Raw genomic sequence first — 17,506 nt, 5'->3', positions numbered from 1 at the left:
ACAGTAGAAGATTTCTGCAATGCGTAAATGCGAGCTTTCACTTGTGCCGACTCTAATGGCACAGACTACTGACTACTGGTGTCGGTCAGCAAGTACCACCTTCAGATCTGCTGCAAAATATAGGGAAAACACAAGTATAACTAGTGGATTGTGTACAGCTCAAAAACAATAAAATACATCATAATGAAAAGTATTACCGACATACATATGAAAAGTATGCACTTTATATATGACGAGGCATACCTGTTTTCAGACCAAGTCCTAATATAGCAATAGTGGCATCGTCAAAAGAAAATCACAAAATCAGCCTAGCATTGTCGCGTATATATAAAATATGGTCTATACTAGAGTCATCTTGTTAACAACTCTACTGTTCACAACAAACTGGTTACAGTAGCCACAAAATTTTTGTCATCTCGTTAAATGTTGCAACTGTAGGCATACACGTATTGTTCAATTACATTATTGTACAATATGGAAGAAAATGAAGAATAGAGTCATTAAAGTCGGTAGTGGATTTACCAGATATATAAGTCATTGCAGTAATAAGATGCAACAAATTAAAAGCATGATCAAAGTTAAATTCTTAAAAAGGAAATATTTAAGTGACAATAATTTGGATATGCTCTTGTGCTGAATTTTAGATAAAAATGTAATGACATACCTAAGAATGAGCTTACGGAGTTCATGGTGTAATATAAAAATGATAAAATAAATAAAGAAATAAGCCAAAAGAATGAAAACAGACTACAGTAAGTAATCAGTGCCCTCTGTTGGCGTGACCACCAGAGTGCTGCATGGGCGAGAAGTGGCCAGAGGAGCTAAACCGCGGTACACTTCGGCTATGAAAACATGCATTGCATACCATAATTGTGATGATGTATGCAGCGAAATGGACCTCCATCTGTGCCTGACATTCTGACCAATCTTTTCAGTTACTATCGAATGGGTGAAAGTCAGAAATAGCAACTGGCGGTGGTGCTGCTTACTGCAATAGTAACTATCATCTGTCGGTCACTGAGCAGCATTTGTTCAATCTGCTGCATCAGAAATGGAACAACTTTGTTTAGAGACATTTCCTGTGGTGGCTCAGACATGGTTAAATGCCTTATATGAGACACAAAAATATCAAAATATATGAGACAAACTCAGTACGGACAATGCATGGGAATGAGGTGCACATATCAACTTTGTAAGCAGGCGAGGAAAGTCTATAGAAATGACCAGTCTCGACACTATTTGTCATACCAAATGAAATAATTTGTAGGTACAGTGGTGTGTTCTTTTCTTTACTCTTTGAGGGGGCTGAGAGTGTACCTCAGCATATAAAATATTAGATCAATGTATAATAACATGAAAAAGATGGAGTACTTTTAACTTTGTTACAATCCATGTCCACAGGAATGTCATGAGTATCCAATACTGTCACTCACTGTGAATGTGTCACTTGATACAGAACAAGATACTAGTTTCTAACAGAGTGCAACTGACCATAAACTTTTATGCAAAGTTCTGTATAATACAATTTATGCATTGCTGGCTCTGTAGAGAAACGATGCTGTCGTCTCAGGTGGTGACTGCTGACTGGGGTGAGCGTCACTGAGTTGTGTCATAAGCAAGCAAGCCCTTTAGTGCAGTGGCGGTGGTCTGTGTGTGTGTGTGTGTGTGTGTGTGTGTGTGTGTGTGTGTGTGTGCGGCATATAACTGTATGATTCTCTTATCAGAGAATCCACCCCAGACCGCACACCTAATTCAAAACCCAATGATGAAGGCTGCAGGGTATGGTGTTCTCTGTTGCGATTGATCGAGACTCTGCTGCTTCCAAATCGGACAAGAGATATGTGGCCACATCTTGAAGGAGTTGTGAAAGTGCTGCATGTGAACAAGGCTCACTCAATAAGACAATATGTGGAGGACTGCTCACACTATGATTTTAAAAGAAGTCTCATAAAAGATTTTCATGAATAACACTGAGAATTGCCATCTGGTTGTCAAATTCAAAGATTGACATGCCAATATGTTATGTATGTATATGTTTTGTAATGCTGTATGGTAATACACTAAACTAATGCCATATGGTAATACACTAAACTCTCACTAATCTGGCCATTCCTGGAACACATGGGTGCTGGATTAGTAGAAGTGCTGTATTATTGAAAGGGTATGAAATTTATGTTAATAACATAGCGGATATACTTTATTAGTTCAAAATACAGCTTTAAATATGTTGGGGATATATTTTATTAAATCTAAAGATACAATTGTAAAAAACATAGGGCCTGTGGCTTTTTAAATCCAAAAATACATTAATTTTCAAAAAAATGTTGATCTTCAGTTTATACTTAATTATATAGTAGTACTGGATTTTCCATTATTTGATTGTAATAGTACTGTAACATTCACTATGAAACATGTCCCAAATTTTTATTTATCACAATGATGATACACAATGATTGTATGCTTTATCACACACAACTGCTTCACAAGCATTAAATTGTACTGCATGTATTTGGTTGTTGCATAATATACTCCAGGAAGAAGCTGGCAGCTTTAGCAGCAGCAGTGTGAGAAATCTTCATGCTCTCACCTCCGATGTGCTCTTCTTCATCACTTTCATCAATACTTTCCTGCACACTTTTGATTATTTCTTCATCTTTTAAGGTTTGGTTTATCTCACCATTTTCCTCTTTCAACCACTTAGCAAAATCTTTGTCAATTTTTTGTCCTTCTCCTCCTCCTGGAAACTTGTGGAACATATCAGTGTACAAAATATAAGCAGTGGATGATTCCGAACTGACTGGCTCATCGCTGTTGTTCAGTAGTGGATTCAACCCTGCATTTGTGAATGACCACACTTGTTCCAGCTCTTTGTTATGGAAGTGCTCTCCACTTTTGGGACATTGTCAATAACAAGAACAGCTTTCAGTGGAAGCTTTTTCTTCTGCAGCTCTTTTCTCACAGCTGCTACAAATATTTTGTGGAACCACCAAGAGAATATTTTTCTGTTCACCCACATTGTCTTCTGAGTGAAATATTGCACTGGCAATGTGTTTATGTCACTGTGTTGCAATACACCATTAATGTTATGCACTGTTTCTGTTGCACGTACCCATGAGCGTCCTTCTCATTCTTGGCAGGTAATGTTTTTCAGGGAAACATCCTGTAAAAGAGTCTGGTTTCATAAGCATTGTACAAGGCATCAGCATTTAAATCTTCTTCCTCTGTTATCTTCCATATCTTCTTTGCAAACCCCTCTGCGTCTTTTTTGTTAACTGAGCAACTTTCCCTGGTGACTTTCAGCTACTGGAAACAATGTCGTTTTTTGCAGTTTGATAGCCAGCCCTCACTTGCCGCAAACAAATTATTACCACCAGGTTGTTTGTAAACTGCAACTGCTTTTTCCTTTATCATCAGGCCAATAACTGGAATTACTTTACTGCGTTGTTGTATGAACCATCTATAAATAGCTGCGTACAGTTCTTCATTCTCCCTCTTTGACGAAACCATCTGTTTTCCCAACTCCCTATCTATTTGGTTGTGTACTGTCAAATAAAGCCTTCTTTCTTTTTAATGTCATAAATAGTGGCTTTTCCATCATTGTACTCTGCAGCAGTGGCTTTCTGCAGAGAACCTCAGTTCAACTTACCTAAATTTTCAAGTTTCTGCTTGAAGTCTAGCATAATATGTTTCCTTTTAGAGACATGAAGCTGCACTGTATAGAATGCCACAATTTCAAATACGTAATGCATTGTTTAACATTGCAATTCAGTAACAACAGTGCTGTGCACAATAATTCATTGTTGTGTGCTATTTTAGATGTGGACCAGATTACGGAGAGAGACCAGACTATCGAGTGCCTGATCAGTGAGGGTTTAGTGTAAAAATAATAATAATAATAATAATAATAATATTGTTATTATTCTTTTAATTCCTTGAGAACCTCCATTCCTGCAACTATATCACGACATGTTACAGGTGGCAGGAGTGTGTTGGAGTCCGAATGTGGGCACAGGTGCAGCTTCGGCACACGGGCTGCTGTGGACAGGCTGCGAGACGGCGGGGCTGATGGCCGGCCTGGACCGGAGCCTGACTGCCGTGGATTGGCTGCCGCGGTTGAGCGCGGCTGCCGCTGCGGGCACTGGCCCCACCACTCCGCCTCCCGTGGGGGGCGGCGGCACAGAGGCCGATGGGGCTGCCGAAGATGGGGTGGAGGGGACGGTGTGCACACCTCCCGGCATCGCGAGAGCTAAGGATGGCAAGCCACCTCTCAGGTAAGGCAGCAACCTGCAGCCTGTAGAAACAGAGTGATCTTATCAGTAAATAGTTTGAACCGAATTATACCTGCAATAAGTCCCTAGTGAAATAGTGTGAGATCTACCTGGAAAGAAACCTTCATTGGGCTAAGAAAGAAAAGGTAGCTACAGAAAGTGTACTAGAATATCTTCAAACTAAACTTTTGTAATACTTCCCTATGTAATCACCGTTCAGATTACAGGATTTAATAAGATGACAAATTCTCTCTGAACTCTGCATAAAATACTTCCACCAGAGTCTGCAAGGGGAGAAAGGCAGTGGAGAGTAGAACGAAGAATGGCGGACTGCCCTTGGCCACAGCTGGCAATGTTCATTCATTTGGTTGGACAGCAGATTGGTAGTGATGCTTAAATTAATAGACTGCACAGAAATTGCATCAGAGCTAGCATATGATATGTCTGCTACCACAGGTGGTCCTGCCTGTGATTGGACAGAATAAGCTTGTGACAGGAAGGGAAAAGGATGTGCTGGATGGGTGTACTGCACAGGACTTGCACCTACGTCCTGCACAGAGGCATGACCCATGTGGCAGGGGATTGGGAGTAAGAGTGTCATAATGGAGGACTAGGAGCTTTCGTAGATTGTTTTTGCAGCGGAGTAACACTTTGGGTGGGGTTGAAGGGGCTATGGAAGAATGCTCCTCATATCTGGGGACGATGATAAGCCATCAGAGGCCTAGTGAAGGATAAGGTTAAATTGTTTTGGTCTAGGGTGCTGAGGGAGTAGAGAGGAGGGTGCTTCTCTGCAGTTGGTTGCTGGAGATAGTCAGAGAATTAGAGGCTTCTGTGGATAAGGTTCAGAAAATCTTATGTGGACTAGATTTGGAGGGTAATGCTTGTCTTTAAAGGTTTCAGTAAGACCTTCAGAATACTGGGCAGAGGGTTGTCCATCCACAGGTGGCTGGACTATATGAGAGAGGCTTTTTAGTGTGGAAGGGATGGCAGCTATTAGAACACAGATAACTGTTGGCTGTCAGTGAGTTCGATATAGGCACATGTTTTATGGAGCCATTAGGGAGATGGAGGTCAGTGTCTGGCAAGGTAGACGTAAATATATTTTCCACTGATTTTCTCACATTTCAGTATATCATACAGTATTTTGATTTTTTCATTAACAAAGCCAAAATTACATTGTTTGCGCCTATTATACAAAAATACATCCGATTACATCAGAGGCAAGCTTACGACTCCCACACTCTGCGGAAATAACAATATTCCAAAGGGTTTACAATATTCTTAACAAATGAATTCCTACTAGTTTTCATAACATTATTAATTTTGATTATTGTTTCATAAATGAATCCAGTAGTAAACATAGTAAACAGTGCAGGATTGTGTAATTAATAATAGAAATTTTAATGTACATTCAGAACTAATACTTATCGATTATAACATTGAAACTAAAATATTTCATAAAATAGCTCCTTTTCATAAATTTTAACTTGAAATATAGCATACTGTGTATAAAATTATATGAAAGTTTTCATCTGAGATAATATTAACCTGTCCAAAATTCGAAAAATAATACTGGTATCGACTACTACTATTGAGGAAAAGTTTTGTTAGGGTAGGATGTCCCATTACAACACTGTGTTGAGATTTGGATCCAGATCATAGATATATCACCAATGAACCAGAACCACATGAGAGATTTGGGATTGTTACATTGCTAGAAGGAAGGTGTTTTCTAGGTGATGAGGTTGGCTTATAAGGGTGCCATGCAGAAGCCCATGATTGTGCTGTGGACTTTTTTTTTTTATCTTGCCTTCAAATTAGAAGTATGTATAGATAAATGAGAAGTATATATGAGTAAGGGTGTGATTTTACAGGTTTATAATGAAGATGGGCATGTGGTCTGATACTGATTAGCCCAAAATAAAAATAAACAATAAAATACATCACACACACACACACACACACACACACACACACACACACACACACACACACAGTCTGCCATTCATCATGTGCATAAAGTATGTTGGTGTTTAGCTAGATGGCAGCAGTAGTGACAAGCAGGGATCTAGGTGGCATTGAGATGGGGATGGTTGAGAGGTGATGAAGAAAGTGGTTTGAATTCTTGATGTGGGAAGTTAGGATGCATTTTTTGGGTTTTAAATATTGGTCAGAGCTGAGACTTTTTCTGGAGGAGAACAACAACCAATTACAATGATGCATCTAACATGGTTAAGTTTATCTATTTTGGAAGGCGTGTAGGAGGCAAGTGTGGAGACAGTAATTGAGATGAGGAGGAAGATGGGTGTGGGGGAGAGGTTCTGAGATGAGCCAAGGGATCTGAATCAGAACTGTAGGTTGGACTTTTGGGATGGTATCACAGGGTTTGTGGGTTGAGCTATCAGGTAGTTGGTGGGCACCTACTGTCAGGCAGTCATTGCTGTTCATCACAACAGAGGCGAAGCTGTTGCCTGCAGGGGAGAGAATCAGATTTGATTCTGTTTTAAGGTTGTAGGTGGCTACTCTTGCTTTTATAGAGAGGTTTGTGCTTTTAAGAAGGGATATAGGAAAGGAGGGTAAAGCCAAGCTGAAGGTAAGGAATCACTGCATGGTTAGGTGGGGGTGGGGGACAATAGCGGTTGGGCGGAGGTATGACCTGCAAGACGAATGGTGTAGTGCTGGGTTTTGACTGGGTTAGGTTGGAGAGGAGTGGTGGCAAACAACTGTTTCCCCTGAAGGTTTGAGAGGAAGAGAGTAGGTCTTTGATGAGACCAGTATGATTAATTCTTTGTGTGGGGCTGAATGTGAGGCTTTTATATAGGACCTAAACTTCTCTGGGATTTAGGCTTTTTGTGAGTAACTTGAAACAGTGTTTTGGGTTTATGTGGATTCTGGATTTTACACAATATTGGGAGGGAGTTTGCAGGAACATGACAGTTGGAAAAGGTCAGCAAGGCAGGGTCTACATTCTGTGTGGGGTTTGAGTGTGGTGGGGGGGGGGGGGGGTGGAGGAGATTGTTGAGGATAGGACAGATATTGTTAAGGCCGGTATTACACTATCAAATTTCTTTGTCAAAGTTGATATGTCAAATATTTTTGTCAAAGAAGTTGGATGGTGCAATAGGGCACTTTGTCAACTCTTGTCTGTCGTCAAATAAATTTGATCAAATCTAGGGTCTTGCTGTAGATTTGATCATAAAAGTCGCTTGTGTCTTCTGTTCACTGCAATGTGACATGTTACCACGTGGAGTGCTAGCATCGCTGCAACGTTCTGTCATCTGTAGTGTGTTTATAAACAGGGCCGGTAAATACAATTGGTGTGTACCAACAAATACAAAATTAATAGAGATGTATGAAGCTGATGAGGTGCTTTACAATGTGAGGCACCCTGAATACAAAAATAGATTAATAAGATTGGAGACCTAACTTAACCTAACTCTCTCCTGTAGCAAGGAATCTGAGTGTTACAGTGAGCCTGTCTTCTGCAGATATAGCAGTTCTTAAGTGAGTATTGTGCTTTGTGATATGAGGATACACTTCACTGAGTAAATACTGAAATGTATGCTCATCCATTCTTAAATAATTTATGTACGACTTGACATCCTCCATTACGAGCTCACGTAACAAGTTTCGTTGAATGCTTTTATTGTCTTGTTGTAAAACCCACGGCTTCACCCAGGTATGTTTCCTTTTTTTCCCCCACTTCTCTTCTACAAGTGCAATTGTGGTACATGCAATGGCTGTGGTTAATAACAAGTTGTTGTTGTCAGACATCTTGAACTTTGATGAAAAAAAATGTTGACAGTGTGATATCCCTTTTTAGTGCCATGTCAAAGATCTTTGTCAGATAAATTTGATGAATATTTCATCATGTCTTTGATCAAATCTTTGACTGAGAAATGTGATAGTATAATAATGGCCTAAGCAGTGGTACTATGAGGTGAGAATAAACTTTCTGAAGTGGTTCCTGAAGAACTTTTCAAGTTATTGGAGGGCCAGGCTTTCAGATTGGGAGATGGGGGGTGTAGATAATTGGGGTTGCACAGTAACGATATCTTGTGTGCAAAGAGAAGTGATCCAGTAATGCTTTTGCCATGAGGATTTGTTTCTCATTTAATTTACGGCCACAATTGTATTTTTAATGGATGTGCTTAATAATTTGAACTGTTGGAAGTGATATTTTTGCTTTGCTTTAATGAAAGGTGTCTTAACATCAAATTTACACAATGAATGTTTCTTCCACAGCTATGCGAAGTTGATTCACCTTGCAATCAGCAATGCTCCCAAAGGGAAAATGACTCTTTCTGAGATTTATCAGTTCATCATACAGCAGTTTCCATACTATCGAGATGCAGGTACAGGGTGGAAGGTCAGTTAAGTGAACTAATATCTGTGATAGCTATTCAATGCTAAGTCACTATATTTTTCTTTTATGTAAGTCTGATATGTTTCTTTAAGACATCCACATTGACGGTTTTGTTTTGTATATGTATTCTCACACTAAATGGTATATGATTTGAGATGTCAGGGAGATTTACTGTGTTTTCAGAATTCAATACGTCACAACCTGTCGCTGAACAAATGTTTCACAAAAGTAGCTCGCTCAAAGGACGATCCAGGGAAAGGTAGCTACTGGCGTATTGATTATTCTTCTAGCCGAGAGGAATCTTTCACCAAGAAGAAGAAAAGCACTCAGGCAGTTAAGGTAAAGATTATAATATAAAGTTATATAGTATATTTACAATGATTTGTATTGTGTTGAATGTAAAAGAAGCAAAAATCGAAAAGAATAGTGACTGCATATATGTTGATACAAATACTAGTGAATTGTTAATTTTAACCTCTGAATCGGATCTCGATTTATATCCTGCAGGTTCTGTAAACCATGTAAGTGACAGTCTGGTTGACAGAATAATATAATACTAATATTTCACACCGAAATTTTTTTGTCTTTCCTCACGATAACTAAGATCTGCCAAGTCTCACTTCACCAATGGAATTCGTAATTTCTGTAAAGACTTTAATGTGTATATTAGTAACAGTGTTGATCCCAATAAGAATTCTGCAGTTGAATGTTAATTGACATTATGAGATTATTTGTTAAATTATCATGATACAATACAATATGGGATCAGTATGCCTATGTTGTACGTAAGCATCCATCAGTGTCAGTACCAGCCAAGAGTACAAGACAGTAACAATCATGAATAATGGCAGATAATTCCTTTTAAAATGTACACTGAAGCCAGAAGAAGACATGGTGGACTGTGATTTAAAACTTGTGCACACTACTCTTTGGAAAGTATTGATATCAGAGATTCTTACTAAGCAAATTCTCAGTTTTATTATTTATGTGATATTAGAATATTCAATAAATGAACATTGTAAAATTTGTTGGCAAGTGTGAACATTGTACTTGGGCAAAAGTCATGGTGTTCATAATAAAACCCGGAGAGCGAGGAATCTACCTTCATGTTGCCAAGATTACTTATTTAAATGTTTAAGGAGATGGAAGACAATAATTTGAAATTCCAATGGGAGAACTGACAACTTGGAGGAGCAGTTAGCGTAAATAGTTAGGTAAGTAAAAATATAGTGAAGAGATAAAAAAGAGGAGGAGTATGTAGTAAACAGATCCAATATTAGAGCTCTAATTGTGTTACGTGAGGGAATACAAGTTATGTGGGGTATTGGTGTGACTTTCCCTATTTTGTTTCATGTGGGTTCCCCAATTTGGCAAAAGGGTGTCAAGAGGAAGTCACCATCTGGTTGTCATATGTTGGAATCTGGAAGAAGACAACCATTGGTATAACAGTTGTAAATTGTCTTAGCTGTGTTGGGAAAGTACCAGAGCTCCAAGCGCCAATAGAAAGCACTGATGCTCAAATCGTTATAGGCACTGAAAGCTGGCTAAAGCCGGATATAAGCTCAGCCGAAATTTTTGCGAAGAACCTAACGGTGTTCCGATAGGATAGGCTAAACATGGTTGGCAGTGGCATGTTTGTTGCTGTCAGAAGTAGTTTATCTTGTCGCGAAATTGAAGTAGATACTTCCTGTGAGTTAGTATGGGCAGAGGTCATTTTTGGCAACTGCAATAAAATAACAATTGTATCCTTTTACCGACCTCCCAATTCAGAAGATACAGTTGCTGAAAGGTTCAAAGAAAACTTGAGTTTGATTCCAAACACCTACCCGATTCACACAATAACAGTTGGTGGTGACTTTGATTTATCCTTGATATGTTGGCGAAAATACATGTTTAATTCCAGAGGTACGCATAAAATATCATCCGAAATTGTGCTAAACGCATTCTCTGAAAATTATTTCGAGCAGTTAGTTCATGAGCCCACATGAATAATAAACCATTGTGAAAACACACTTGACCTCTTAGCAACAAATAATCCTGAGTTAATTACGAGCATCAAAACTGATTCAGGGATTAGTGAACACAGAGTTGTCGTAGTGAGATTGAATATTGTAATCGCTAAATCCTCAAAAAATAAGTGAAAAAATACCTGTTCAAAAGAGCAGATGAAAATTCACTTGACGCCTTCCTAAGAGACTGTCTCCACTCATTCCAAATTAATAATGTAAGTGTAGACCAGATGTGGCTTGGATTCAAAGAAATAGTATCAGCAGCAACAGAGAGATTTATACCAAATAAATTAACAAACTACAGAACTGATCCTCGTTGGTACACAAAATAGGTTAGAACACTGTTGCAGAAACAACGAAACAAACATGCCAAATTTAAACAGACGCAAAATCCCCAAGATTGGCGATCTTTTACAGAAGCTCGAAATTTAGCGCGGACTTCAATGCGAGATGCCTATAACAGTTTCCACAACAAAACTTTGTGTTGAAACCTGGCAGAAAATCCAAAGAGATTCTGGTCGTATGTGAAGTATGTTAGCAGCAAGAAACAATCAATGCCTTCTCTGCACTATAGCAATGGAGGTACTATCGAAGACAGTGCTGCCAAACCAGCCTTCAGAAATGCCTTCACAGAAGAAGACGAAGTAAACATTCCAGAATTCGAATCGAGAATAACTGCCAACATGAGTAATGTAGAAGTAAATATCCTCGGAGTAGTGAAGCAACTTAAATAGCGTAATAAAAGCAAGTCTTCTGGTCCAGACTGTATACCAATTAGGTTCCTTTCGGAGTATGCTGATGCATTAGCTCCATACTTAACAATCATATAGAACCATTTGCTCAATGAAAGATCCGTACCCAAAGACTGGAAAGTTGCACAGGCTACACCAATATTCAAGAAAGGTAGTAAGAGTAATATCGTTAACGTCAATATACAGCAGGATTTTAGAACATATATTGTGTTCGAACATTATGAATTACCTCGAACAAAACGGTCTATTGACACACAGCCAAGATGGATTTAGAAAACATCGATCCTGTGAAACACAACTAGCTCTTTATTCACATGAAGTGTTGAGTGCTATTGACAAGGGATTTCAGATCGATTCCGTATTTCTGGATTTCCGGAAGGCTTTTAACACTGTACCACACTAGCGGCTGGTAGTGAAATTGCGTGCTTATGGAATATCGTCTTAGCTATGTGACTGGATCTGTGATTTCCTGTCAGAGAGGTCACAGTTCATAGTAATTGACGGAAAGTCATCGAGTAAAACAGAAATGATTTCAGGTGTTCCCCAAGGTAGTAGGCCCTTTGCTGTTCCTTATCTATATTAACGATTTTGGAGACAATCCAAGCAGCCGTCTACGCTTGTTTGCAGATGACGCTGTCGTTTATCGACTAATAAAGTCATCAGAAGATCAAAACATATTGCAAAATGATTTAGAAAAGATATCTGAATGGTGCGAAAAGTGACAGTTGACCCTAAATAACGAAAAGTGTGACGTCATCCACATGAGTGCTAGAAGGAACTCGTTAAACTTCGGTTACATGATAAATCAGTCTGATCTAAAAACCGCAAATTCAGCTAAATACCTAGGTATTACAATTATGAACAACTTAAATTGGAAGGAACACACAGAAAATGTTGTGGGGAAGGCTAACCAAAGACTGCGTTTTATTGGCAGGACACTTTGAAAATGTAACAGACCTACCAAGGAGACTGCCTACACTATGCTTGTCTGTCCCCTTTTAGAATATTGCTGCGCAGTGTGGGATCCTTACCAGATAGGACTGACAGAGTACATCGAAAAAGTTCAAAGAAGGGCAGCACGTTTTGTATTATCACGAAATATGGGAGAGAGTGTCACAGAAATAATACAGGATTTGGGCTGGAAGTCATTAAAAGAAAGGCGTTTTTCATTTTGACGGAATCTTCTCACGAAATTCCAATCACCAACTTTCTCCTCCGAATGTGAAAATATTTTGTTGACACTGACCTACATAGGAAGGAATGATCACCAAGATAAAATAAGGGAAATCAGAGCTCTTACAGAAAGATATAGTTGCTCATTCTTCCCGCGCGCTATACGAGATTGGAACAATAGAGAATTGTGAAGGTGGTTCGATGAACGCTCTGCCAGGCACTTGAATGTGATTTGCAGAGTATCCATGTAGATGTAGATGTAAATGATGAACAAGAGTGTATTCATGTATAGGCTAGCTAAGCATTGACACAGAGGTGGCCACTTGCATATATTTTCTAGGATTGGGTTCTGTCTGTTTGTGCAAATCATGAAACTTTTCTAATGTTACATTTCTTGCCCATAATTTTCAGTACATTTATGCCCCATGTCCTTACTTGATTAAAATCTTATTTACTAGTCAGTTAGGCTTCATAAGACTTTCAGTAACTGGTCATACATCTCATCATAGTTTTATTGTTGCCCTTCTCGAGTTACTTGATTTGTTAATGATGGTCTTACAAATCCTGACCAACTAGTAACTAATATTTCAGTTAAGAATGAACACCTGAGCAGCAAAGAAATATAAGAAACATTTTGTGGTTTGTGTTATTAATGTCCACAAGGAAGGAGGGGGGGGGGATTACAGTGAAAAACACCTAGATCTCCAATGTACTGGATCTCTGTATCTTTGTGACTCTGCCGAGTATCCAGGTATGCCATCTTGGAAAGGTCTCGATGGAAGTGTGTCATCATTTGGCTAGAATAGCTGTCATAATGTGCATAGGAGTCATCTGTGTAATGTTTTGGCCCGAATTTTCCTGTTTCCACAAATGGCTCTGAGCCATCTTCAAGAATAAGTTCAATAGTTGTTCATTCATTCATTCATTCATTCATCCACCCTTCCATCCATCATGTTCCATAGCTCTCATCAAGAAGGAGAAACTTCGGGGATTTGGAACATGGCAAGCAAACAGTAGACACGTTTACTGTATTAACCGTCACTACACAGCGTAATGCCAGATAAATTTAATACAAATAAATCTAAAAGAAAGCAGGGTGGGGGGGAAGATACTGCTCCCTCAGTAACACTAAATAAATCTAAATAAATGATGTTGATATCTCGTGTCTGCAGAATACGTAACCAGACCCATAGTCTCTGGGGAAGGCCAACATGATTGTCTTAGTGACAGTGATCATAAACAGGCCCTGTGTGTGTATTTACCAGACCTCACAGTGTGGTGTATTCCTCTGTCGCCTGCAACTTTAGCATCGTCTACTGCTGGGAACCTGTGATAGCCTGTCTTCATTGGCCCATTTGTTATGGTGCCATCTCATTCTTTATTATCTGACAGTAACAGATTGGAGAAAAATGTTTTAGGTGTTATTGAGGAACATGTTCAAAGATCTGCTTTGGTTGATTAACAGATCTCTGAAGGATATCACAGTACTAAAGGATTTGTTTGTAGTACAATGCTCTGTAAAGCACTCATTGAGATTGTACTTTGAGAGAGGGGCAGAAATTGTTCGTTGGAGCAAAAATAATGTCTGAAAAGTTCAGTATTGTAAGAAAGATGTTGAGCTGTAGATACTGTAGATGATCTGTGCTTTATTGTGAATAGAGCAGTTGCAGAGACTGAGGCCAGCATATAGGAAAGTGCTATATTCTAACTGTAAAATTTGTGACATGGAAAGAATGACAGCTAATTTTAGAAGATTTAGCGTATACAGATGTCACCAGTCACTCCACATTGTGGTTATGCACCTTTGAACTGCAGATTTGTGTATGTAATCACTCATGTAAAGACGTACTCAAAGCTGACTGTGGAGGAACCATGGATTTATCAGCTGTTCACCTACATAAGAAATGCCAGAGTTTACTGAGGTGATACGAAATAGGAAACTAATAGAAAGAGAGGCACAGCCTACATTGTGGGTCAAAGCAGAATGGGAATTGGGTATACTCTGAGATTGAAATGCTTGGTAGCTGCGATTGAAGTTAATTGGCTCTACATGTGAAGTGAATGCACTAGTTTACAAGGATTTGTCATTTCTGCAGTGCCAGCCACTGTTGGACATCCACAGTGCTCAAGTTTATAAATGGAGATGAGACGAGCAATGTACCACAAGGGAGGGGGATTCGACATACGTCAGTGGGATCGTGGATGGAGCCAGGTACAAGTTGTGTTGGCCTTCAACTGAGTGTGTGCATCAGTTCACAACAACAGTGGAAAAAGCACTGTTCACAGAGATGATTGTTAGGTGGGGTAAGACTTCTGCAGGTGGCTGGCCTTCTAGTTGTACTGACTGGAGGGGCTTTTATCTGGATAAGGTAAGGAAGGTTAGATTTGATCATTCCAAGATGTAACAATGAAAAGACTACAAAGGATGCAGCAAGAATTCATAGTGAGCCAAAGCTGTAAATTTAATAAGTGGAGTGGGAAGTGAATGTTTGGTATGAAATAGATATATGTACTTGAGGCCAGGTTTCAGAGAAGTTAGTGTGTGGCTGACATTCAGAGGTAGATAGTAGAATTCTGTGTGGCTCGATGCATAAGTGCCAGACTGCAATTCCAAAGATCCATGGTTTGATTGCCACTCAGTTCTGGGATTTTTGTCTTTCACTCATCACCTCTGGCATGCTTGTTGTGTGAAAAATGATGAGTTACACTGTGTTTCAGAGTGTATGTTAAACTGTAGACTCATCTGTAATTGAATAGGTAAATCTTGTTCTGCAGTGTTCAAGCCAGCCTTGGGGTTAAGAATAGCTTTAATTTCTTTTAGGTGATTTCTGAGAACAAATAGCTATTGACAGCTTTTTAACTCACCATAATAAATATGTTCAGCTGCTACAGATGGACACTTCTTTTAGTGAGTTTTCTGGATTATATAAAGAGAGAGTGACAGATGAGTTAGAAATTTTATGTCCATCTTTAGGACAGAAACCCAATGAGTAATGTAAAAAGAGGTGGGGAACAGACTAAATATTTATCCTGACTGTCTCTCTCTCTCTCTCTCTCTCTCTCTCTCTCTCTCTCTCTCTCTCTCTCTCTCTCTCTCTCTTTTGCTGCTGACACTGGTCACATGCCTTATATTACATATTGTTATATATAAGTATAGTTATATATTTTCAGAATTTTTTTAGAGCTGCTGGATTTTGTGGATATGTTTCCGTGCTGTTACTGTATTATCTCTGTCATCAGTGGCTGCCCAATGGAAATTTACCCATAAGCAGTGTTCCTGTGTATATACATTACAGGCAGCAGTGCCGTATAGCCCAGAGTGTGGCAGCAATGGGAGCGGGGGCAGTGACCTGAGCAACTGCGTGTACACAGCTGGCCCTGTCGGCCCAACCGTGTCGTCCACGCCATCCCTACCCGGTTGGCAGGTAGCAGATGCCACTGCCATTCACGGCTACTCTGCAGACCTCTCTGGTATGTAACAGTAACTGTAGCTGCTGCTGTACACACTTCTGCTGTCTTCTTGTAGGTGATAGGATATGCCACATGGGATTGAAGGTTGTTAGTTATTTTTCGGTGTTGTGGAATTTGTAAAGCAAGGGCTAACTGATGACGCGGATCTGGTTAGCGGATGTGGTTAAATAACGAGGGCATACTCTCCTATTGTCACCTGTACTATTGTAGGTGGTTCTGAGTGCGTCAGATGCTGACATTGTTTGAAGGAAGTGATGTGAAGGCAGTGGCGACATTCATTTGATGAAAGACATCACTGAAACAGATAGGAGTTTGGTTTAAGAGCAAGTGTGTAGCATAAATTCTGTATTGTAATTTGTTCATGGTTGTGTTTTATTATGCTGGTGCTACATCTACATCTACATCAATAACAAATCTAGCAGCCCACCTCTGAATTGCTTTGATGTCTTCCTTCAGTCTAATTGCTTCGATGTCTTCCTTCAGTCTGACCTGATACGGATCCCAAACACTTGAGCAGTTCTCAAGAGTAGGTTGCACCAGTGTCCTATATGTGGTCTCCTGTACAAGGAACCACTCTTTCCAAAAATTCTCCCAATAAACCAAATTTGACCATTCACCTTCCCTACCACTGTTCTTATGTGCTTGTTCCCTCTCATATTGCTTTGCAACGTTACGCCCAGGTATTTAAATGACTGGGCTGCATCAAACAGGACACAAGAAATACTGTGTTGGAACATTAGAGATTTCATCTTGTGCATTAACTTACATTTTTCCACATCTAGGGCTAGCTGCCATTCATCACACAAACTGGAAATTTTGTCTGAATCATTGTGTACCTTCCTACAGTCATTCAACTTGTACATCTTACTGTACACCACAGCATCATCAGCAAACAACCACAGATAGCTGCCCACCATGTCCGTCATATCATTTATGTGTGTAGAGAACAACAGCGGTCCTATCACACTTCCCTGGGGCACTCCATACAATATCCTTGTCTCTGACCAACACTCGCCATCAAGGACAGCATACTGGGGTCTGTTACTTAAAAAGTCTTTGAGCCACTCACATATCTATGAACTTATTCTGTATACTCATATCTTTTTTTAACAGCCTGCAGTGGGCCACCATATCAAACGCTTTCCAGAAATCTAGACATATGGAATCTGCCTGTTGCCCTTCATCCATAGTTTGTAGTGTACGTGAGAAAATGACAAGCTGAGTTTTGCACGAGCAATGCTTTCTAAAACCACCCTGGTTTGTGGATATAAGCTTCTCAGTCTCAAGAAAGTTTATTATATTTGAACTGAGAATGTGTTCGAGGATTGTGCAGCAAAAGCAGTTAGGGATATTGGTCTGTAATTTTGCGGGTCCGTTCTTTTACCCTTCTTATACATTGGAGTCATTTGAGCTTTTTTCCAGTTGCTTGGGACTTTGTGCTGGGCGAGAGATTCACAATAAATGCAA

The 17,506-nt window shown here is 39.5% G+C and overlaps 1 protein-coding gene across 1 annotated transcript in view; it reads left to right on the top strand.

The window, feature by feature from the left end:
* LOC124788317 (forkhead box protein J3-like) overlaps positions 1–17,506 on the top strand; it is a 60,257-nt gene that overhangs the window by 8,590 nt on the left and 34,161 nt on the right. Inside the window, exons 2-5 of the mRNA XM_047255554.1 lie at positions 3,976–4,271; positions 8,514–8,637; positions 8,818–8,973; positions 15,865–16,039. Coding sequence (XP_047111510.1) covers positions 4,066–4,271; positions 8,514–8,637; positions 8,818–8,973; positions 15,865–16,039 — 661 coding nt within the window. The 5' untranslated portion in view covers positions 3,976–4,065. The remainder of the gene's footprint in view (positions 1–3,975; positions 4,272–8,513; positions 8,638–8,817; positions 8,974–15,864; positions 16,040–17,506) is intronic.

Source organism: Schistocerca piceifrons, chromosome 3 (genome assembly GCF_021461385.2).
Source record: "Schistocerca piceifrons isolate TAMUIC-IGC-003096 chromosome 3, iqSchPice1.1, whole genome shotgun sequence".
Classification (NCBI taxonomy): domain Eukaryota; kingdom Metazoa; phylum Arthropoda; class Insecta; order Orthoptera; family Acrididae; genus Schistocerca; species Schistocerca piceifrons.
The sequence above is the reverse complement of the archived record's forward strand: the minus strand, read 5'-3'. Positions and strand labels throughout refer to the sequence as shown.